Raw genomic sequence first — 22,353 nt, forward strand, 5'->3', positions numbered from 1 at the left:
CAATTGTTCCTGATTTCTATGTCACTATATACTTCTATATATCCTTTGATTAGCCCCATTAATATTCACAACAAATAAGAAACTGATATTAAAGCATAGGGTACAATACTTACTTAGTTTCAGTAGTTTTGCTAGCTTTTTCCATGCTTTTCAGGCTTTCAGGAGATCGTAGCTGAAATCTACAGCTGTCATTCATATTCCAAACTGATTCCATTAGGACACCAACTTTAGGAATCCCAGCACTAATTGAAAATGCAACTGCTCCAGCATGATACAGAGGATTATTTCTTAGGCATACCTAGCAAATCAAACAAAACCACCATAAAGATGGCATAACTTTAACAAACTGAAATAACTGTCATAAATGTATGAAAATGCAATACATAAAGGATTGCTTCCTAGGTTTTCTGGTACAATCTTACACAATCAGTAAGGTTGAAAAAGCACCAACTTAATAATCTCTAAGAAAATTTGTTCCTAAAACTAAGGTGCAAGAGAAATTTCAGCATGTTTGCTAAAAAACTAAAAATTCATGCAACAAATAACCATTCTACTAAAACGAAACTAAACAGCAACTGAAGAGAAACCAAACATAGTTATCAATATAAAATTGTAAATAAAATAATTATACTTTGTTTCCTAATTTCAAATTATTTTCCTCCTTAATTCACAAACCTACACAGGCTCCATTAGCTTCATTTCATTCCTATAAGATGTTGGCTTCCCCAGAGACTGTTGTTTTGTACTAGCCAAAAGTTTAGTGGACATTGCAATTTTTATTTTAAAAACAATATGTAGATATTGTTATACTGTGTGCCATGTATGAATATGTAACAACAAATCCCATCATGATGTATAATTATAATGTACCAAAAAATGTGGAAAAAAATTACACGAAGATGTTAGTATCAGGAATTTAAGTATAGGAGTCAATAAGCTATAAAACTCTGTCAGGGACTAACCTCAGGTTACACACTGAAAACACATGGCACTGTTAAAACATGACACAAATAGCTCCTATTTTGAGGTCTCCAGCCATCCAACCTTACCTATATTATTTTCAGTTGACCAGGAACTAATGATGATCTTATACTTGACCAGTGTCAAATATTTTTGGATAGAGAGACAGGACAATGGTGGTACATTAGAGAAGTATGGGAGGTGTAAACATTGGCTTAGAGTTGCAATTCTACCAAAAAATAGTATTGTGTCACTAACTATAGCTCTATGGCATAGATGAATAGTTCCTAAAAGCAGGCTTCGTGGGAAAAGTATGTTCTGCATAACTTAGTATACTATTTCAAGGGAAATTTCATTCCGAATTTTTTAGAAAAGACTAGCGAATGCTTAAAGCCTGAACTGGGTTCAATAAGAAGACGGTAACTAAAATAGAAATGTAGCATTCTATAATGAATTATTTACTAATGTCTTCCTACAAAAATAAAGGCATCTTAAAGACTAGGAGGAGTGTTGGTGGAGCCTACCATATCAAGATATACAATGAATATATGCTAAATACATTACTCCTGACAATTACTTTCTGTGAATGGAGAAAGAACAGAATACTCTTAAGTGGTCAACACTCTTTCTGATGTTCACACATAAAGTACTTTCCTTTTGTTGTGGCTATTTAACCCAGTTTTCAAAAGTTTAAAGGAAAATCCATCCATCACCAAAGTGTTTTAATATGATTTATCTTTCAGCAATGTAGTAGTGCCAAGCTACTTTCTTTAAAGCTTTTCTTTCTGCAATGCATCTTTATTTTTCCTGCCCTCTCTGCCTGCAGTACTAGCAGAGTATTAGTGTAACCTGCTAATAAGGTAGCTGCTATGATATCTTACTGTTATGAGAGTACAGTTGACAAGGAACTTCTGAGAACATCAGAAATCAGCATTTGAACAAAATAGGGAAAGAGGGGAACATATTGGGGATAGGGCAACCACCCTGCCCAAAGTAACTTAGATAAATAATGAAACCTGAGTAATAATGTCTAGAATAGTGGGTAATTAATTACTAAGAACTTTCTAGTTGGAAGGCCAAAAAGAATCAGAAAAAGACAACTGTTGAATAGGACAAAAACAAAAACAAAAAATTCAAACAGCCAGAAACAAAAAGAATTATGTATATTTAAGCTGAGTTTGGAGAAAAACTTAAATAGTGACTAACTACTTTTTAAAACAGGGGATAGAGGTCATTGTACCTTTTGGTGATGAAGAAAAAAATCTGAAATAAAAATGCTAGATGAGGGCTGGGATTGTGGATCAGTGGTAAAGCACTTGCCTTGAATGTGTGAGGCACTGGGTTCAATTCTCAGCACCACATATAAATAAAAAAAAAAATAAAAGACCAACAACTAAAATAAATAAGTAAAATTTTGAAAATGCTACATGAGAGAGGGCTGAGGTTATGGCTCAGCAGTCGAGCGCTCACCTAGCACATGAGAGGTGCTGGTTTTGATCTTCAGCATCACATAAAAATAAATAAAAGTATTGTGTCTGATTACAACTAAAAAATACGCATTTTTTTTTAAATTCTACATGAGGAAATTAGCACATTATGTAACAAAATCCACCATAAGTTTTAAGGATTATAAATATGTTCATTACTGCACTTGCTATAACAAATATAACACTGTTTTACCCCGAAGTTGAGCTTCCACCAGACTCTAAAAACCCTTTTCCACTATTAAATAAGTATCCCAAGTCCCTTGATTATGTGGCTAATACTTTGTTTTAAATAATCAGTAATGTAATGTATTGGTAACTAAAACTGAAAAATATTTGCTAAGCCAGGCAAGGTAGCACACATCTATGATCACAGTTCAAGTCAAAGCACCCTGGGCAACTTAGCAAAATAAAAGAGGTAGCTCAGTGGTAGAATGCTTGTCTTTCACGGGTGAGGCCCTGGGTAGGTTTGGTGGTGGGTGGGTGGGTAGGTAGGTAGTAGAAAAGAAAGATTTTAATTTATTAACAGTAATGAAAACCCATGTTAATATAAAACAACATGCAAACATAAAAATAGAGTTTCAAAAATAAGAATGAGGAAAATGGTCTCATTCACATTTTTGCAAATTTCTTAATGTCATGTTGAATACAAGAACTGCTGGATTCTCCCTACTGCTTCTGCATTCAACCTGTTTCAATGTTATTCTGACTTCAGTAGGAGACAATTTACCTTCAATGAGACAAAACTGGAAAACAAAGGGCTTTCCAATCTCTCTGAAAGGGGCAAGGGATCAGCAGTAGTCTCTGAACCACACTTTGAGAACCAATGGAGTAATAGAAATCACCCACCAGAAAATAATTAAAGGAGCCTAAAAGCATCTCACAACCTCAAAATAGAAACTCATATAAATGCAGGGATTTGGCAAAGACTTGTGCACCCTGCTGAGGCACAAGAGCAATATCTTTCAAGAATAATCTTTCAAAAAAAAATTTTCAGTCATAGGAATCACCTGGCCTATCTGTTAAACATAAGGACAAAGGGAAAAATTTTTGGTAGAGGATGACAACAGGTTCTACATTTTCAAAGTACCAGCTAATTCTAAAAATGCAGCAAATACAGAAATTGTGTCCCATAGGAAAAATACTAACATGAGGCCAGAATCTGTAAAATGTTACTCATTTGAAGAAAAATGAATGATGCTACTCTGGACCCTTGTCCTTCAAATAATGCTCATCTATCAAACTACTTATACAAAAATTGCTTACAAGAGAAGGAAGCGATTTTTAAGAGAAATTATGTCCCTTAGGATAGGCTTATTCTTAATTCTAACCCCTTACCTGGGTACCAACAGTGATGTTCGGCATGGAGGAAATACCAGCACTGGATTTGGGCTTTTTATTTTTTGCTCTAGCTTTCTCTAACATTTTCTTCCTTTGACTAAAAGGAACTACACCCCTGGAAAGGAAAACCATAAAATGATCAAATAAAGCAGAAACCAAGCCCATAAATTAAATTTGAAACTACACACATACTGTCATTTAAAATTTGATATATTCCTTCTCCATGTTTTTTGCCTCAGAATACTTTTAACATGTGCAACTTGTTTAAATTCAATAAATAACTGGATCTAGTTTTTATTAAACTTTTTTAGGATTAAATTTTCATAGAAAATGTTATCAGTGGATACTTTCCTTCAAAATAATTCCATTTCATTAGGAGACTCTTATATATTTGCCAGTACAAATTTACTATTAAGATACAAATAAAATAAATTTAGGTGCCTTCTAACATTAAAACTATAATTAAATAAAAGAGAATACTCATGCTATTAAAAATTTTAAATATTCTATATATACTTCCAATTATTTAAAAACAAAATGAATATTTATGTATGGGTGGGGGTGGGGGTGAAAATGCCCCAAATGTTAGCAGCAGTTATCTTTGGACATAGAATTCTAGATGATTTTTATTCTACATCACACTATTATAAATTTTAAAATATAGTCACTAAGTACACATTACTTTTATAAATTTATCTTAAGCGCTTTTATTTTAAGGTAACAATGTTCTAAATTGAAATTTCTGTCCCTACAAATATTGACCTTCTCATATTAGTATTCCATTCCCCAAAGCAAGTCTCCATGCACATAAAAATATACACTGAAAGAAATTCCTCCTCCCTACATACTTACCACCAATATAAATTGTTCTCCAGCTGTGCACATGTATAAAGGGCACAGCAATGTAAAGAAACTATCCGTTCTCCTTGAAGTTCGGAGTAAGTCTGTGCCGTGTGTTCTAACTTAGAAGCCACAGAACTTAAAGTTTCATCCACCCATGTAGCAACCTAAAGAATAAAAGGTTAGAGATTCAAACAAAAATAAATAAATCTTCCAAAAGAATTGTGATCAAAACTGGAGTAAAGCATACATACTTTATAGCCAAGAATTCTAAAATGTTGAGCTAAATACTATAGTATTATAGAACAGATTCTTAGTAATACTGGATATTAAAATACTTTCTTCACATGTAAATTAAAATAGCAGCTATTGAAATGAATGTCTAATGCCATCTTTAAGACTTAACCAAAACTATACATTTGCTCCAACAATTTTTAATAGAATTTAAAGTCAAACTGATCATTGAAGCATAATACCTATATTTTCTCAAACTATACCTTTTTTAACCTCCCTGATTTCCCTTGTCTTTCACTTTTCTTGAATCTTTTCCTTTCCTTTAAAAGTAGAAAACTACTTTTGAAGTTGGATTACAGCATAAACTAACCTCCCAGCCCTCCAAAAAAACATTGGATCACTTTCTTAGAGTTTGAGACACTTTGTATTTATGGACCTAGTTAGACAGAAAGATAGAAAATGAAAAGATGAAAAGGGGCAAGAAGAGAAAAAAAAAAAAACAAGAATTTAAGCATGAAATGTTTATTAATGCAAAGTGACTCCTACCTTGTTATTTTCTGTAGCTACAGTTGCTCTTATGCTATTTGCAGACAGGAGGACTATCTTTTCATTGGTTAACCCCAAAAATGTTGCTCGTGGATGATGTGATGAAGGATTCTTTGAAAGCATATAAGAAAAATGATTACTGTTTTATATGTTGATATGTAGAGCTATTCAATGTAAGATTTAATAATAAAATACCTGTGCATTTCTGTAAGGCTCAGATTCACTCCATTTCCACTGATAAAGTTCTCCTTTACTGCTGACAGCCAGAAGTTCAGAATACAGAGCTCCAATACAAATAAATTTGGTTCCATCCTATAAAGGAAAAATAAGACCATACTATAAACATAAAAATTACCAAATCTGCTGGTTTGGACAGTCAGTATAATCACTAAATCAAATCTAGATTCATTATGTGAACACATAAGTCACAGGTATCACAACACCTTTAGCACAGCCTATAAAGTCCCCACATAAGGCTCTGGTTCATTCCATGAACTCAGGTCACAACTCATGGTCCTGTTCCTAGGCCATGTCCATCAGGACCCCATCCTAGGACCAGTGTTGCTGCTATTATCTCTGCCTACATTACTTTTTCTCAGGCAACTCATCCCCCCACCCCCACCCCTGGCCCCAATCAAGTCTGTTCAAAGGAGACTTCTGTAACCGTACTATCTAAAAAACCACCACTCTCACATTCTGGCTCCTGATTTTGCTTTTTAGATAACATTTCATGATTTATTGTGTTTACCTATTTATCTCACACAAATATAAACTTGTCTTTTTTCACATCATATACTCAACAATGTTCAAAAAGTAGGTGCTCAATAAATGTTGAGGGGAAAAAACAAAACACAACAAGGAAACTCAGAGTCAAAAAAGAGAAGATTCCTAAATTCCTTACCCCCTTTTCTTCCTGAGTCTTTCAAACACGCTGAGACAAATGTCTTTTTAAGGTATAAGTTCATTAGCTTTTAAGGTAAAATACATGCAGTGAACTGGGATACAGTTAAATTATAAAAAGCTTGGAAGTTTGGACAATAAATGTAAATCAACACGAATGATAATTTACAAATGTTAATTATTTTAATATATAAGACCAAGGATTACAGACATGAAGCTAACCAGTAATCTCAGAGCAAAACTTGGCAATAACAGATCTTAGGTTGTGTATTTTCCTTTTGGTCTATATATTACTTCCTCTCCTTGGATTTCTATATACTAAACTAACCATGTCTTTCTAGTTTTCTGCCAAACTTCAATCTCACTTGTTAGATGGGTTATAGTGCTCAGATAAATCTTACAAGGTCTACCAAGATTTATATTACATACTAGCAATGGATTATACCTTGTACAGAAAAAACGTTAATTTTAATCTTCTATTTTCCCTATACCAAACAGGTCTTATTTTCAAGTACTTCTATGGGGGCACAGTAAAGAAATTAAATTTGAAATTCTTTAATTATTAAATTCCTCTCTTCCTTCACCATGGGTTTCTGAAAATCAGTTTACTTTCACTATGGCAGCTTCATTGAATCTTACTTTTTCTACCTCATTCTCTATCTCAATCCCATGGTTAAAATAATCAGACCAAATGAGTCCAAAATGTGAATCCAACACATATTAAGTTAGTGGCTGCAAGTAAATTATGTAATTTCTCTGAACCTACTTTTCACTTCTAACATGGATATTATAATACATACAGGAAGGACAAATACATCGCACAGAGACCAGTGCAAAATAAGTGTTCAAATTTAACTGTGATTACTACGCTCCCCTGACTTCATCTCCTGCTCATGCCTCCCCAAAAAGGAAGAACAGCTCTTGTATACAGGCTTCCTGAATATTCCCACCTCTAGATTTACTTAATGAAAGTACCATTCTCACATTTCCCTTCTTAGAGAAAGAAAAATCCCCCTCCCTTAAATATAAACTATATACACACTAAATGAAACCCCTGACCATATCCCCCCAACAACCATCCAAATTATTCTTTCCTTCAGAAATCATGATCAAGTGAATCCTCACTTGGTATCACCATGTTCGCTTTTACTCGGTATTTGTTCTGGAAGCTATTCTCTCCTTTGAGAGGAGAGGTCTCCAGTAGAGGTCACTACTCTCTACTGGCCTTCCTCCTACCTGCGTGGCTACTGTCTCCATCACCCTTATACGACAATGCACTCCCTACACCACAGATTCTGCCCTTGTCCCTTGATGCAAATTATGCTCCACTCTCATCCTCAGTGACTACGTCCACTAAAGCACCATGCTTTTACACACGTCTTTATCTCATAACCCCAGATTCATCTATTAGAGATGTCTTCCTGGATAGACAGGCTCCAAAACAAATTCCTCACCACCTGCAAAGCTGCACCTCACCTGTAGCCCCCATATAAAAGAGTAACACCCAAAACCTACCTCGTCCTAGAGACATGGAAACCTGGGAATTCTCAACTCCTTCCTTTCTCTCATCAATCAAGTCACTAGTAAAGGAGTGTTGCATTTGTCTCAAATTCCTTTCAGACTCTTTCCTTCCTGTCACGATTGCCCCTGCATTCTGAAATCTTCACAATTCATTCTTTAACAATCTTACCACATTCATTGCTGAGTTTAGATGTTTCTTCCTTTACATACCTTTCTCCCATGATGCCAACAGAATTCCCTTCCTTCAAAACAACTTTATCACATCACTTCTCTAAGGACACTTTTAGCTTCTTAGTTACTACAAAGTACATCTTAATTAACTCCTTGGCCAGTTACCTATGTCACTTTACAATCCTGCTCCATCCTACTCTTCTACTCCCTACCATAGAGCAGTAATTCTGAACTTTTCATTGTTCCACAAACACACCTTTTATAACTCCAGGTCCATGCTTGATGTTTAGAATACCCTTGCTTCTTGGACAATGCCTACTTAGACCCAAAACTGTTGCTTGGCCAGACATGGTGATGCATACCTGCAATCCCAGCCTCAGCAACCAAGCAAGAACTAAACAATTTAGCAAGACCCTGTCTCAAAAGAAAAACAAACAAACAAAAAACCTTACTGCTTAAATGTCACCTCCTTTATGAAGTCTTTACCAAATCTATCTGTAAAGCCCTGTGGAACTTTATGCACACCTTTAGTTTAGTACTGACCATGTTAGGAACACATCACACTACATGAATGTTTGTGTTCCCTACATTCCTCATGGGAAGTTCCACATCACAGTCACCTCTACATTACTACAGGTCAGTTTGGCACACAGCACAAAAAAAAAAAAGCACACCAACCAAGTGCTGAATGAACAATTGAATCTTAACTCCAACTTCAATTAAAGGACTTGTTACATCAAAAGTCATGACCAAAACATCCCTGGATGCAGAGGTCCTCTCAGAATTGACTGGTCAATTGAAAAGTCAATGCTCCCCATAATGGAGACATTTTGAATAAGCCAGTAGAGTCTCTGAGGCCCTGAAAACCCACTATGGACAAGTGTACATAGACAATACAACCATAAGTCTAGGAAAGATGACAAAAATTAGACACCTATTCTTGTTGTTTCAAATCTATCCATGTAAAAGAAATTTATTTATATTTAGAGAAATATAAAACAATCAAATATACAAAAAATAACAATATATCTCAGCTCACTCATTTCATAACATCACAGGCAACACGTTTACGGTCTTAATGAAATACTATTTGCTGTTTCTGAGTAAGTTGGGTCTGCTTTATATCAACTAGAAAAAAGTAGATAGGCCCTATTTCTTTAAAAAACAGTAGTATAATTTGTTTTTGGTACAGGTGACTAAGCCCAGTGACACTTACCCACTGAGACACATCCCTAGCCCTTTTCATATTTTATTTTGAAGCAAGATCTCGCTAAGTTGCTAAGGCTGGCTTTGAACTCACAATCCTCCTGCCTCAGCCTCCCAAGCCACTGAGATTACAGGCATTTACCCCCCACAACTGGCAGTTTTGTTTTGTTTTAAACAAAAATTGCATCATTAAAGGTTAAATCTAATTATCAAATTTAAAACTGAATAACTGCATGAGTCCCTCCCCAAAGAGAAGAGAGTAACTATTAAAAACAATGAGAATAAGTTAGTTGCCAAAGCTTAAGAAGAAGCAATTAGCCCAGAAACAGGAACTCCTACTGACCATATCTAAATTTAAAATTTTATTTGAAAAGTTGATCTTATTCTTCCTAAACTTTCTCCCATAAAACTTAGTTTTCATCTTTTTTTGTTTGCCTAACTGTCTACCATCAGCAAACACTAGTTTTGCTATTAACTTCCAGCTCCAAGTCCTGTCACTCAATGCAATATACTGTGTTCTATGACTGAAAAGAATAACAACAAAAGGTTTTACTGTGCAATTTGAATTTGGTCAACCATGTATGTTCATATTCATTTCTCCTTTCCCTATTCTCCTTTTGCCTAGCTTATTCTCTTTTTTCTGATCAATTCTCATTTTGCTCATTTCATTACTAAATTGCATTTGTGACACATCTAGCTAACAGTATTTCCTGGAAGCTTCCAACTATCAGTAATTAAAAAAAAAAAAACAGCTAAGACCTTCCTCCACCCAACATTCAATTCTAGAACACTGCCTTAGCTCTCATCAGTATGGAAACCAAAATAAAATTGAAGCAATATAACCAACAAGTTTGAACATTCTAACAACAAGGCTGCTGAAAATAATTTACATACTAAGGAGACAAATGCCATGGGCCTGTTTCTTTTCAATACCATTCAAAAAACCAGAATACCTTAGAACATAACAATTCAAATGGCGGGTGAGAATAAATTTATTATTTCCACTAAATTACATGAAATAGATCCAGAACAGTAAGAGGTATGACTATTAATTAACACTCCCTACTTGCTGGATCATTTTTCTTTCTTCCACCACACAATAACCAAACATTCCTGGGAACTTAGTGAATACAGAACAACATGTGCATCCTTTAAATTCAGACTATACTTTATTAGAAAGCACAAAGTTGTTATGTTTAGCAAATTTACCTAACATGGCTTTCTGTAAACTTATTGTATCTATTTGAGGTTTGTAACATGACATTATACAATACAAATATTATTACTACACTGCAGTAGATTAATGTATCAATCATCTTACTTTTTGCGTGTGTGACTCAGGGGGTTATGATCTAAAAAACTGACAAAAATTCCTAATACAATTTTATTAACTATAATCCTTATGTGTACGTTAGATTTCTAGACTTTTTTATCCTATGTTTACATATGCTGATTTATATTCTTTGACTGCATCTCCTCATTTCCTCCCCATCTACAGTAATCAGTGTTAATTCTCTATATATTTGGTTTTTTAAAAAAATATTCTACATATAAGTAAGATCATGCAATAAATATTTTTCTTTATGTCTGGCTTATTTCACTTAGCATAATGTCCTCCAAGTCCATTGTGACAAATAACAGAATCTCCCTCCTCCTGAATTATATTCCAGTAGGGGCATGTATCACATTTTAGTATCCGCTCATCCATCAACAGACACTCAAATTGCTTCTTAATCTTGCCTATTGTGAATAATCCAGCAATGAACATGGATGGGCACATATCCTCACTAGGCAGTGACTTCATCTCCTTTGGGTATATACTCAAAAGATGAATTGTTGGGCCATATGGTAGTTCTATTTTTACCCTTTTCACAAAACTCAAAATTGTTTGCCATAATGGCTGTGCCAATCTATATTACTAAAAGTCTACTAGGATTTCCTTTTCTCTATACCTTGTCAACATTCATCTCTTTTATTTTTGATAATAGTCACTCCTAAAACATATGAGGTGAGATGATGTCTTATGGTAGTTTTAATTTGCATTTCCCTGATGATTAGTGATGTTGAGAATCTTTTCATATATCTGTTGGCCATTTTAATATTTTTAAAGAAATGTCTGTTCAGATTCTTTGTCCGTTTTTGAACTGGAATATGTTTCTGATGTTGAGTTGTAAGATTTTTTTTTTAATTTTGCATATTAGCCCCTATTAGATAAGTGGTATATAAATATTTCCAAGTTCATAGGTTGCCTTTTCATTTTGTTTCCTCTGCTGTGCACAAGATTTTTAGTTTGATACAATTCCTTTTATTTATTTTTGCTTGTATAACCTAAGCTTTTAGTGTGATATCAAAAAAATCATCACCAAGGCTAATGTCAAGGAGATTTTATATTCTTTTCTATGAGTTTCTGGGTTCAGGTTATTCACTGCCTAGTGAAGATATGTGCCCATCCACGTTCATTGCTGGATGGGCACATATCTTCATGTCTGTAATCCTTAGTCTTATATTTTAAAAAATTATCATTCGTAAATTATCATCCCTGCTTTATACCAGATCTTACTAGAAAAACCCTCACGTGTTTGTTTGGGTCTCTGATCCATTTTCACTCATTTTTTATGTATAGTCTTAAGATAAGAGTTTGAATTCTTCCTTCCTTCCTTTCTTATATGTAAAAATCCAATTATCTAAGCATCATTTACTGGAGAGACTATCTTTTCCCCCATTGTGTCCTCTTGATGCCCTTTTCAAAATTTAGCTGACCATACTTGCTTGGATTTACATCTGGGCTCTCTATTCTGTTCCATTGCTGTTTCTGTTTTTATACAAAGGAATACCATACTGCTTTGACTACTATAGCTACTTAATATAATTTTAAATCGGAAAGTGGAAGCCTTCAACTTTTACTTTATCGGTATTGCTTTGGCTACGTAAGTATTCTGTGGAGCCACATATTTTATGATTGTCTTTGCTACTTCTCTGAACAATGCCAATGGAATTTTGAGAGTGATTACATTAAATGTGTGTATCATTTGGGGTAGGAAGAACATCTTAATAATATTAACTCTTCAAATTCCTGAACATGGGGTTTCTTTTATTTGCATCTTCTTCAATTTCTTTCATCTATGGTTTTATAGCTTTCAGTGTGTAAATCTTTCACCCCATTGTTTTGTTCCTTTTGCTTCTATCATAAACTGTTTCTTTCCTTGGTCTCTTTTTAGCTAGGTTGTAAGTTACCTGTATACAGAAATACTACTAAATTTTGTATGATGGTTGTATATTCTTCAACATTTCTAAATTATTAGTTCTAACAGATTTTTGTGTAATCATTCAGATTTTTCTACAGACTGGATTATAGTATTTGCAAAGAGATGATTTTACTTCCTCCCTTTAGATTTCAAAGAAAGATTCTTTTTCTTATCTAAATGTGCTTGCTAGTACAGTTTTTATAGAAGTGGCAAAAGGGGGCATCCCTGCTTTATACCAGATCTTACTAGAAAAACCTTCAGTTGTTTCCCACTAATTATGATGTCAGCAGTGGATTTCTCATAAATGGTCTTTATTGTGTTGAGGAACTTTTCCTTCTACACTTAAACTGTTAAAATATTTTTATCAAAAAAGGATGCTAAGGGCTTGGGTCATAGCTCAGTGGTACAGCACTCGCCTAGCACGTGAGAAACCCTGGGTTCGATTCTCACACCACATAAAAATAAATAAATAAAATGAAAGATATCATGTCCATCTACAACTAAAAATTTTTTTTAAAACAAAAGGATGCTAAATTTTGTCAAATGCTTTGCCTGCATCAATCGACAATCATGTGGGGTTTTTTTGTTGTTTATGTTTGTTTTTTATCTTTATTTTGTTTATTTATTCTTATGCGGTGTTCATGAGTGTGAGGTAGTCACTCTGCCACTGAGCTACAGCCCTAGCCCAATCGTGTGGTTTTAATGTTTCATTTGGTTAATGTGATATATCACAGTGATGTAAAAACACAGGACTGACTTGTATATGTTAAAGCAGCCTTACATGCCAGGGATAAATCCCACTTGGTCATGATGTTATCTTCTATTTCATGTGCTGTTATTTCATTGAGGATCTTCATTAATGTTCATTAGAATATTAGCCATTAGTGTTTTTTTTTTAGTAGTATGTTTATCGACTTAGGAATCAAGATGATGTTGACCTCACAGAATGTGTTTAATTTAAATTCTTGTTGGAAGTAGGTTAATATAAGTACATACATAGTTACTATTTATATATAAGATATTCAGCAACATAGAACCTCAATTTTTATTCTAAGAAAAATAAGCTATAAGAATGACTAAAAAGTAAAAATAGAGGTATTTTAGATAACCACTGAACTGAAAACTTATCTCATTATACATAGAGGATCTCAAACACAAAATATAAACTGCAACAGACCTACGTGGGAATACCCAGATCTACTACTGGTCTCTCTCAGCTCTCTGTACCTCAAGGAACAGCCTGTTTTCTCTTTCTGAAATAGGACAATGCTTCTCCTTGTTCTTTATGCTTAATCTATACAAATTCAGTATGGAATTCTCACAATAATCCTGTAAGGTAAAAATCATTATCCCACCAGGTCCCTTACCACAATCACATCTACATCTTAAGAGGAAATAAAACAATGGGTACATGCTCATTAACTGCTGTGTTAACTGTTGGCTTAAACATGATGCATAAACTGCCCTGAGCTGGAATTCCTTCAAGACCCCTCATTAGACCCTCAGCTCTTGGTGGACTTGTCTCTTACAGTGCTAGTTTCTCCATCAGTAGCAGCAAGTACACTCAATATCCTATTTTCCTGCTTTTTCCTCCTACTTCTCCAATCCCTGCCAAGCCTTTCCCCTTCTCAGGATTCACTACACCCAACCAATTTTGGAAAACCAATATGGCCCTTTTCTTCGGGTAATACTTATTCCCTGCACCTATTATGATGAACTATACTAAAGCTAGCTGAAAGCAGGGTCTTTAGCTCTTTACAATCTAAGTATATATCATCAAGCCCTGCAAAAAGCATCTAATGGTATTTGTTGATGACTGTGATAATGCATAAAAGTTTACATGGGCTTAATCTGTTTTCCTTCCCAGAACTGAAATTTCTTGTGCCTAAATTTCAATCATGAACTAATAGGAAGTGTTTTTGTCTGGGCATGGTGGTGCACCCTATAATCTCAGCTACGTGGGAAGCTGAGGCAGGAAGAATAAACATTCAAGGCCACCCTTGCAACTTGGGAGACACTTTGTCAAAATAAGAAAGATTGAAAGGGCTAGGATACATTTCATGATAGAGTGCCCTGTGTTCAATCATCAGTGTCACAAATTAATTCAGTATAGTTAATTAATTAAATTAAAACAAGACTAGGGATGGTAGAGCTAAACCTTACATTCAATTCTCAGTACAACTGATCAATAGATAAATAGAAAAAATAAAATTAAAAAAAGGACTGGGGTGTAGCTTAATAGTAATCTTACTACATATGTGAGGTTCTGGGCTCAATCCCTACTACCACCCCAAAAAATTAAATAAAGGATTTCTTTTTAAATGATACTTTCTAAGTCAACTGTTTAAGTGTGTGGGGGGGTTAACTTTGTTTCACAAATTGCTCTTCTTCCATTAATTCAATGTCTAAATAAACCAAAATTGTATATAGTCTCAAGATTTCATAAAGCAGTTAGTATAGTAACTATCTCTGGAAATAAGCGGTATCTAAAAGCATGCCTATCAGTAAAGACAAAAAAAAAAAAAAAGGCTAGCTACTAAATCAAGAAGACGACACAAGAATGGTAATGATTCCTGAATTCATACTGTTCAAAAACACTTTCATTAACAAAAATAATACATAAAAAAGAAGCGTAGACAAATAATACGTGATGGCACTAGTAAATGATACATGAGTCCTTTATTACCTCCTGTCAATAAGAAACACAGTTCTAACATGATCCAGGCAATGAAAATAGCAAATAGTGAATGATATACCAAAAAAATAAAAAAATAAAGGCTCAAGGGTTTAAATCACTGTCCACCATATGAAGTAGAGTAGAACTGGGGACATTTTCCAGTTTTATGGAAATTATGGGAAAGTTTGGAAGCTGCCAGAGAAAACAGAATAACCTTTTGCTTCCAAATAAACTGATTAAAATTCATGTTTTCTCTTATACTCACGTTTTCCACATGAGTTGAATGTAGAGGAAAATAAATGAGTTACATCAAGACTCACCAAAAACTATGAAAACATAAATTAATAAAGTTAATATTTTCCCAAATTCAAAGAAAAGAAATCCATGTCAGACTCTCTTTATCCTCATTTGGTTTATTTCTGCTTAAGAAAATCTCCTACCCAACTAGTTCTGGAAATAAGAACAAAGAGGGCATACAAAAATGAATGAAAAGTACATGGACACCTGCAGAACGCTCTAAAGAAAATTACCAACACTTAAAACAATGAAACATATACACCATCAATAGGATGCATCTGCTCATCCCACTTGTAGTGGTGATGGCTTTTTGAAAATTCCAAATCCACAAAACAAATCCTAGTTACTTTCTGAAATCCACTCATTATTCTACTCCTCAGGATGCCAAGCACAACTCTCCCAGTCCATTCCACTTCAGACTGCTTCATCTCCCCCAACATTCACAGCAAAGCGTCTCTCGGAATTCATCATCATTAAATGGGTCAGCTAACTAATCAAAGAAAAACAGGTCCCTTCATCTTGTCCTGAGGCATGCAGCATCAAAGACCACAAACTTGCCCTTCAGAAACTGGGGTCCACCTGACATTTCAAATTTGGGAAAATAAATTTCTACTAAGGAATATGACCATTATTAGAGTAATCATTACTAGAAAAGAAGTCCTAGAACAGAATGCTGATGTGTTATCTAAAATTACTCCCCCACCCCAATTTCTCTGATTTTATTCATCAAGTAGGAAAAAAAATAGCACCAGTGAACACAATCACTCAGATGACTCACACAAGAACAATGAAGATGTACTACTTGAATTTAAAGGACACTTATCAATTTATATTTGTGGGTTTACTTGGGGTTTTTTGTTGTTGTTCTGGAAGGGGGGGAGCGCACAAAGTATAAATAAAACAGAAACCTTTTTAGAGGGGAAAAAGAGGTATTTGACAGGAATTCATTTAAATGGAATAATGTGAATGTTTTTCCAAATACCTTATCAGGCCACCACTGCAAATCTTCTCCTAGAGATACTGGACTTTGAACAGGTGTATTCTTCTTGTCCAAGTTGGGCTCTCCTTCTTTGCTAGTAGAACCCCTTTCATTATCAAATGAGGCTCCATCAAGCCACCTTCGCTCACGTAAACGTAAAACGGATTCACGTTCACGTAACAGCTCAGAGTCTCTCTCTAAGGGAAGAAGGAGAACTGGTATGCAATTGGGTCACACCAGTGGGATAAAAGTAAGCCACTCTCTAGTAAAGACCCTTTAGGATGCAACTAATAGCAGTTTATCTACTCACAAAAATGTATGTAAATGTATATCTAATAAAGCTGACATGCAACATTCAAAACATTAACCCTTTTCAAGTGAATGGATGAAAATTATTTAAGTATTTTTTAAACCTATATAGAGGAATAGTTCAAAAGTGGTCTAGTACCAGCGATTATTTCAACTATATAATTTTAGAGCAGAATGGCTTTATTTAAAGTTTGACTGCGTTTTTATTAAATAGGGTTAAACAATTGGGGCTTTCATTAGAAATGCTTAGTATAAATTTTCTAAGTTAGAAAAATATACATATTAAAATTAACACATTAGATAAAAAGAAGCAAACCAAAAGAGAATATTACAAAGTCTTCAGTTATTTAAAAAAAAAAAAAAAGCTGACGGAAAAAAATATAGATTCCCCAATACCAATAAAAAATGATGATGATGATGATGATAAAAAAAATACTTGAATAGGTTAAATCCCATTAACAAACTAATTATAAAATTTTGGATAATCAAGCCCTTGTTTGGGGTAATTTTTAATAGGCTGGATTTTTATGAATGTTTTATTTTAAAGTTTTTGAAGAAAAAAACAGGTTTGGTTTTGTTTTGTTTTAAGCATCTATACAAAGAATTTCCTTGACCAAAATGCTTCCCCTGCAATTGGTCTACAAACTATTTAAAGTCATTTTTCCCATTTGCTAATACATTACTTTTTAAATAATGTAATCAAAATAAGCTTTCTAAGATTTGTATAAAAGGTTTAGGAACAATACATAGTTGCACCATACAAAATTGCCAAATATGCAGTTCAAAAATGGTTTAATACCAGCTGGTTTTCATGGTTTAAACTAAAAGTAATGCCCATACAGAATGAACACAGAAAAAGAAAAAGGGAAAAAATTAGGAGTATGGTCAGATCCTAATTATTTTGAAATGTAATACTTAATACATCTAAGACAGTAAAGTACACTTTTAAAAAAAACTTTTAAAGCTACGACATAATATGTTCAGTATGTTAAGAGATCACCCATAGGTCTGTTATTTAAGTACTAGGTATCTGCAGCAAAGTCATAATATAACATGGTATCTTTTCCTGTTTATTAATGATCAGTAAATATAGCTTATTTTTGCCTATTATTTGATCAATTAGTTTTAAATTCTAGAAAATAAAAATATAGAATCTATATTATAAAGGTAAAGTTGCTAAAAATGTACACAGAAAGAAGTCAGCTTAATAGTTTCAGAGTTATCTTTCTAACCTTTATCACGTACTTTAAGGATTTAAAAACCTTTAAGGATTTCAAACTTTTGAAAATAGCATTTTAATAAGCTAAACATTTACCTATACATTTAATACTGTTCAATCTCATTCTAATGTTTTTCATATTTTACTTTTCCATTTAACCAGGATTTAAAATGAACACAAAAATCCTGTCATTTTAATCAAGGAGACTTGTTTTCTGAATGCTGCATGTCACTGTAAAGTAGAATTCTGCTTTTAGTTCAGAATCCAAATTCCTAATTAAAAATATAGTTAGGTAAGTTGTACCCCTTGATATGCACTATAAAATATAAATAAGGTCATCTCTAAAATACTACTGTGGCTCTTCAAAATAAAAATTAAAAAAGCTACTTTCAATGCCAAAGTACCCAAAAACACTAATAAGGAATGATATCATCTACTGTAATTTTGCAAATTCAAATACAGAGAATCTACCACTCTCTCTCTATGCAGCCAATCCATGATCAAAATGAAATATATGCAAATTACCTCGAGATGAGCCTAGCCTGGAAAGTGATGAACGTCGAAAAGAAGGGTAACCGAAATAGCTAATGTCCTCAGAAAACATGGCATCCGCATCAATAATGACACTTGGGTGAGCAGAATGAATGTCAGCATCAAGAAGAGACATAAGATCCTCTACAAGCAGAAACAAAAAAATATAAATGAAGCAGCTATAGAAAGTACATCTATAGAACACTGAACGATCTGTAAAATTAAAATCAGTGATTAATATTATCTAAGGGGGAAAAAAACAACAACTATCTAGGAAATGAAATTTATATTACTAACAAACTTTAAGGAACATCAGATGCATAGTTGTTGCCAGTTCTACTTACTAAATTATCACCAGAAAAAAAAAAGGACTGCTTAAGATACAGAGATAATACAGTCAAAATCTAAAAGAAAGTCAGGTAAGATAGCATACACATGTAATCCCACCTAGAAGGGAGGCTAATGCAGTAAGATACCAAATTTGAGGCCAACCAGAGCAATTAAGGAAGACTTTATCCCAAAATAAAATAAAAAAGGGCTACAAATGCAGTGAACTGCTTGCCAACCCTGAGTGTTTGTAAAGCCCTGGGCTTAATCCCTAGTATCACCCACCCATCCCCGCCCCCTAAAAATAAATAAATAAGCACAGTTTGACTATTATCTATTTTCAGGACCCTAATATATCTTTAAAGGTTTGTTTGTTGGGGTTTTTTAGCAAACTGCTGGGGAATGAATCCAGAGCCTCATGCATGCGAGGTAAGCATCCTACCATTGAGTTACATCACCAGCTTATAATCTATTTTCATTAATAAGTTATCAAGCACCAACATTCCAGAGTCACATGTAAACCAGGATAAAGCACATAAATAACCATGTCTTTATTGGAACCAAGTAGGAGTCCACTGAGCCAAATATTTCCCCATTTTCCCTTTACAGCAATGTTGCAATTAAATTAAGCAGCTCTACAGGGAAACCAACCACCACCTTTAGGAATAGTCAGAGAATCAGTTGTACTTTTAAAACTCCATTCTTCAGTGAATGAGCACTCCAGAAATGAGAAAACCATGATGGTAATCCACCAACCTCCTGGTAAATAAGATTCACTGGCTGTATCATCCCCATCATCTCCATCTTCATCATCTCGGCTAAGTAAATTATTTACAGCAAGGTTTACATCAAGATTTGTTCTCTGGAGTTCTCGAATAATGACACTTCTGGATTTCCCTTGTAAAACAACTTGAGCCTAAAATTAAAAATGAAGAATACTATGCTTATTTTCTTTAAATTCTTTGTCAAAATCAGCTTTCTACAACCAATACAGAAAAAAAAAAAAATTTCAAATTCATGCTAAAAGTCATACAGATGACCCACAACATTCAGTTAAGCCTCACCTTTTCCCACTGTCTTACATTAAATGTAAGATCCATACCTGTGAAATCAGTTCCTCAGGAATGACGGAAGCTGGAATAACTGGCTGGGGTTGGCTACCCAAAAGTCCAGACCCTCGATCCCGTCCTGTCCGAATGACTCGAGTCTGTCTCCGGGAATCTCGAGCTCCAGCTGATGACCTTCCAGAGGATCCTCCTCCACTTCCACCCACTCCAGAACTCCAACGGCTTCTAAATATTGGTGAATTTGTAAATTTAGCATATTAAACAATCCATTCTGAAAAGATGACTTCAGTCTCATTTTCTTTCTTTTATGTTAAAGTACTATCTAATTGTTTTATTTTTAAAATATTTTATTAGTTGTTGGTGGACCTTTATTTATGTGGTACTGAGAATTGAACCCAGTGCCTCACAAACGCTAGGCAAGCGTTCTACCACTGAGCCAGAACCACAGTCCCTGTTATATTTTATAGCAATGATTTGACAAAAGAAAACGGTAATAGACTGGAGTTTTAAAATAGCTGTCCCAATTTTTTATTGTTGTTGTTTTGGGGTTCTTGAGATTTAATCCAGAGACAATTTACCACTGAGTTACATTCCCAGCCCTCTCTATCCACTCCCCATCCCTCACCGTTTTTTGAGACAAGGTATCACTGAGTTGCTTAGAGGGTGGGCTTGAACTTGCAATCCTCTTGTCTAAGCCCTCCCAAACCACAGACATGCACTACCATGCCCAGCCCATCCAATTCTTTAATGCTTAATGTAAATTCACTTTTTAGAAAGACAAATATCATATTTTTTTCTTGATTAAAAAAATTTATATGCATGCACATTCCTTGTCTTAACCCTAAGATAAACATATCTCGCCTTAGCATTAAAAGTCCCATTAGGGGCTGGGACTGTAGCTCAGTGGCAGAGCACTTTGCCCAGCATGTGTGAGGCACTGGGTTCAATCCTTAACATCTCGCAAAATAAACAAATTAAAGGGATTCTGTCCATCTACAAAAACGAAAATTAAAAAAAAAAAGTCCCATCAAACTCAAATACCAACATTCTGTTATACAAGAAGGAAAATTCAGTTCAGAACTCAAAGAGCTTTGCTTGGATAGCTGAGGGTATAGTTTATTGGTAGAGCGCTAAAAGAAAGGGGGGGAGAGGAAGAAGGAGGGAGGGGAGGGGAGCACAGAGAAAAACTGGTGTGATACTTGTTGTTGCCCATTATCAATTCACATTTTTGCAGAATATTCATCTATAGTTCAAGAAATGTCCAAGACAATTTTGGACAAAAGCAATATTTTGCATCCTTGGAACTATAATATAAAACTGCACTTACTTCAGCGAAGTAACAGATTTTTAGATATGTCATATTAAATAACCATTAGTAGGTCAGAAAAAAAACAAAGGGGATTCATTAAAAATACATTGTATTAAAAAAAATAAAAGGATATTGAGAAAATGATGCCATTTACAATAGCAAAATCTTAGGAATAAACTTAACCAAATTGAAAACTTATAAATTGAAAAGTACAAAACATTGCCTAAAAAAAAAGAGAGAAGGAGAAATTATAGTAGGTAGGAAAAATACCCTACATTCATGGATTATAAGATTTAATATGGTTAAGAAGTCTATACTACCCTTGGAGCTGAGGCTGTAGCTCAATGGTAGAGTGCTTGCCTAGGGTTCAATTCTCAGTACCGCATATAAATAAATAAAACAAAGGTACATCAACAACAAAAAAAAAATTTAAAAAAAAAATCTATATTACTCAATGCTACCTACCACTATTTCTATAGCCAAGATTACTCCTACTAAAGTACCAACAGCTTTTTTAAAAAAAAATAAATAGAATCATGAAGAAAATCATCATAAAAATTCACATTGGGTGGACTGAGGTTATGGCTCAGCAGAGTGCTCTCCTAGCATGTGCAAGGCACTGGGTTCAATCCTTAGCACCACATAAAAATAAATAAATAATATAAGGGTATTGCGTCCAACTGTTACTAAAAAAATATATGTATTTTAAAAAATTCACATGGGGGCTCGGGTGGTGGCTCAGTGGTACAGCACTTGCCGAGCATGTGTCAGACCCTGGGTTTGATCCTCAGCACCACAAATAAATTAAAAAAAAAAAAAAAAAGCATTGTGTCCTTCAACAACTTTAAAAAAAAAAAAATTCACATGGAATCTCAGGACTCTGAAAAGCCTAAAACTATTTTGGGAAAAAAACAACAAATTAGAGGATCCAATGTTTTTGAACCATATGACAAAGATACAATGATCATAAGAGCACAATACTAGGATAAAGACAAAATATACTGAATGAATTGAACAGAGAGCCCAGAAATATACAGTGTATATTTGAGTATACAGTGAAATGATCTCAGATAGCAGCACAACTAATCAATGGAAAAACAACAGTCCTTTCAAGGACTGCTCGAAAAACTGGATCTCCACATGCAAAAGAATAAAAATGAATTGTTAAAAATGAAATCGGGGGCTGGGGC

General features: G+C 34.3%; 1 protein-coding gene across 6 annotated transcripts in view; it reads right to left on the reverse strand.

The window, feature by feature from the left end:
* The window catches only part of Ubr5 (ubiquitin protein ligase E3 component n-recognin 5), a 128,543-nt gene that overhangs the window by 55,201 nt on the left and 50,989 nt on the right, over window positions 1-22,353 (reverse strand). For 4 of the 6 annotated variants that reach the window (XM_046464606.2, XM_058585648.1, XM_046464605.2 and 1 more), the window contains exons 6-14: window positions 19,890-20,079; window positions 19,544-19,703; window positions 18,455-18,604; window positions 16,405-16,616; window positions 5,601-5,717; window positions 5,406-5,516; window positions 4,638-4,792; window positions 3,783-3,900; window positions 114-298 (exon numbers count right to left, since the gene is read on the reverse strand). In XM_046464606.2, the coding sequence (XP_046320562.1) occupies window positions 114-298; window positions 3,783-3,900; window positions 4,638-4,792; window positions 5,406-5,516; window positions 5,601-5,717; window positions 16,405-16,616; window positions 18,455-18,604; window positions 19,544-19,703; window positions 19,890-20,079 (1,398 nt within the window). The remainder of the gene's footprint in view (window positions 1-113; window positions 299-3,782; window positions 3,901-4,637; window positions 4,793-5,405; window positions 5,517-5,600; window positions 5,718-16,404; window positions 16,617-18,454; window positions 18,605-19,543; window positions 19,704-19,889; window positions 20,080-22,353) is intronic. The other 2 variants (XM_046464610.2, XM_046464609.2) reach the window with 1 other exon arrangement.

The sequence above is a fragment of the Marmota monax genome, unplaced genomic scaffold (genome assembly GCF_021218885.2).
Source record: "Marmota monax isolate L192 unplaced genomic scaffold, Marmota_monax_Labrador192_F-V1.1 WCK01_AAM20220418_F8-fsc00003, whole genome shotgun sequence".
Taxonomy (NCBI): Eukaryota; Metazoa; Chordata; class Mammalia; order Rodentia; family Sciuridae; genus Marmota; species Marmota monax.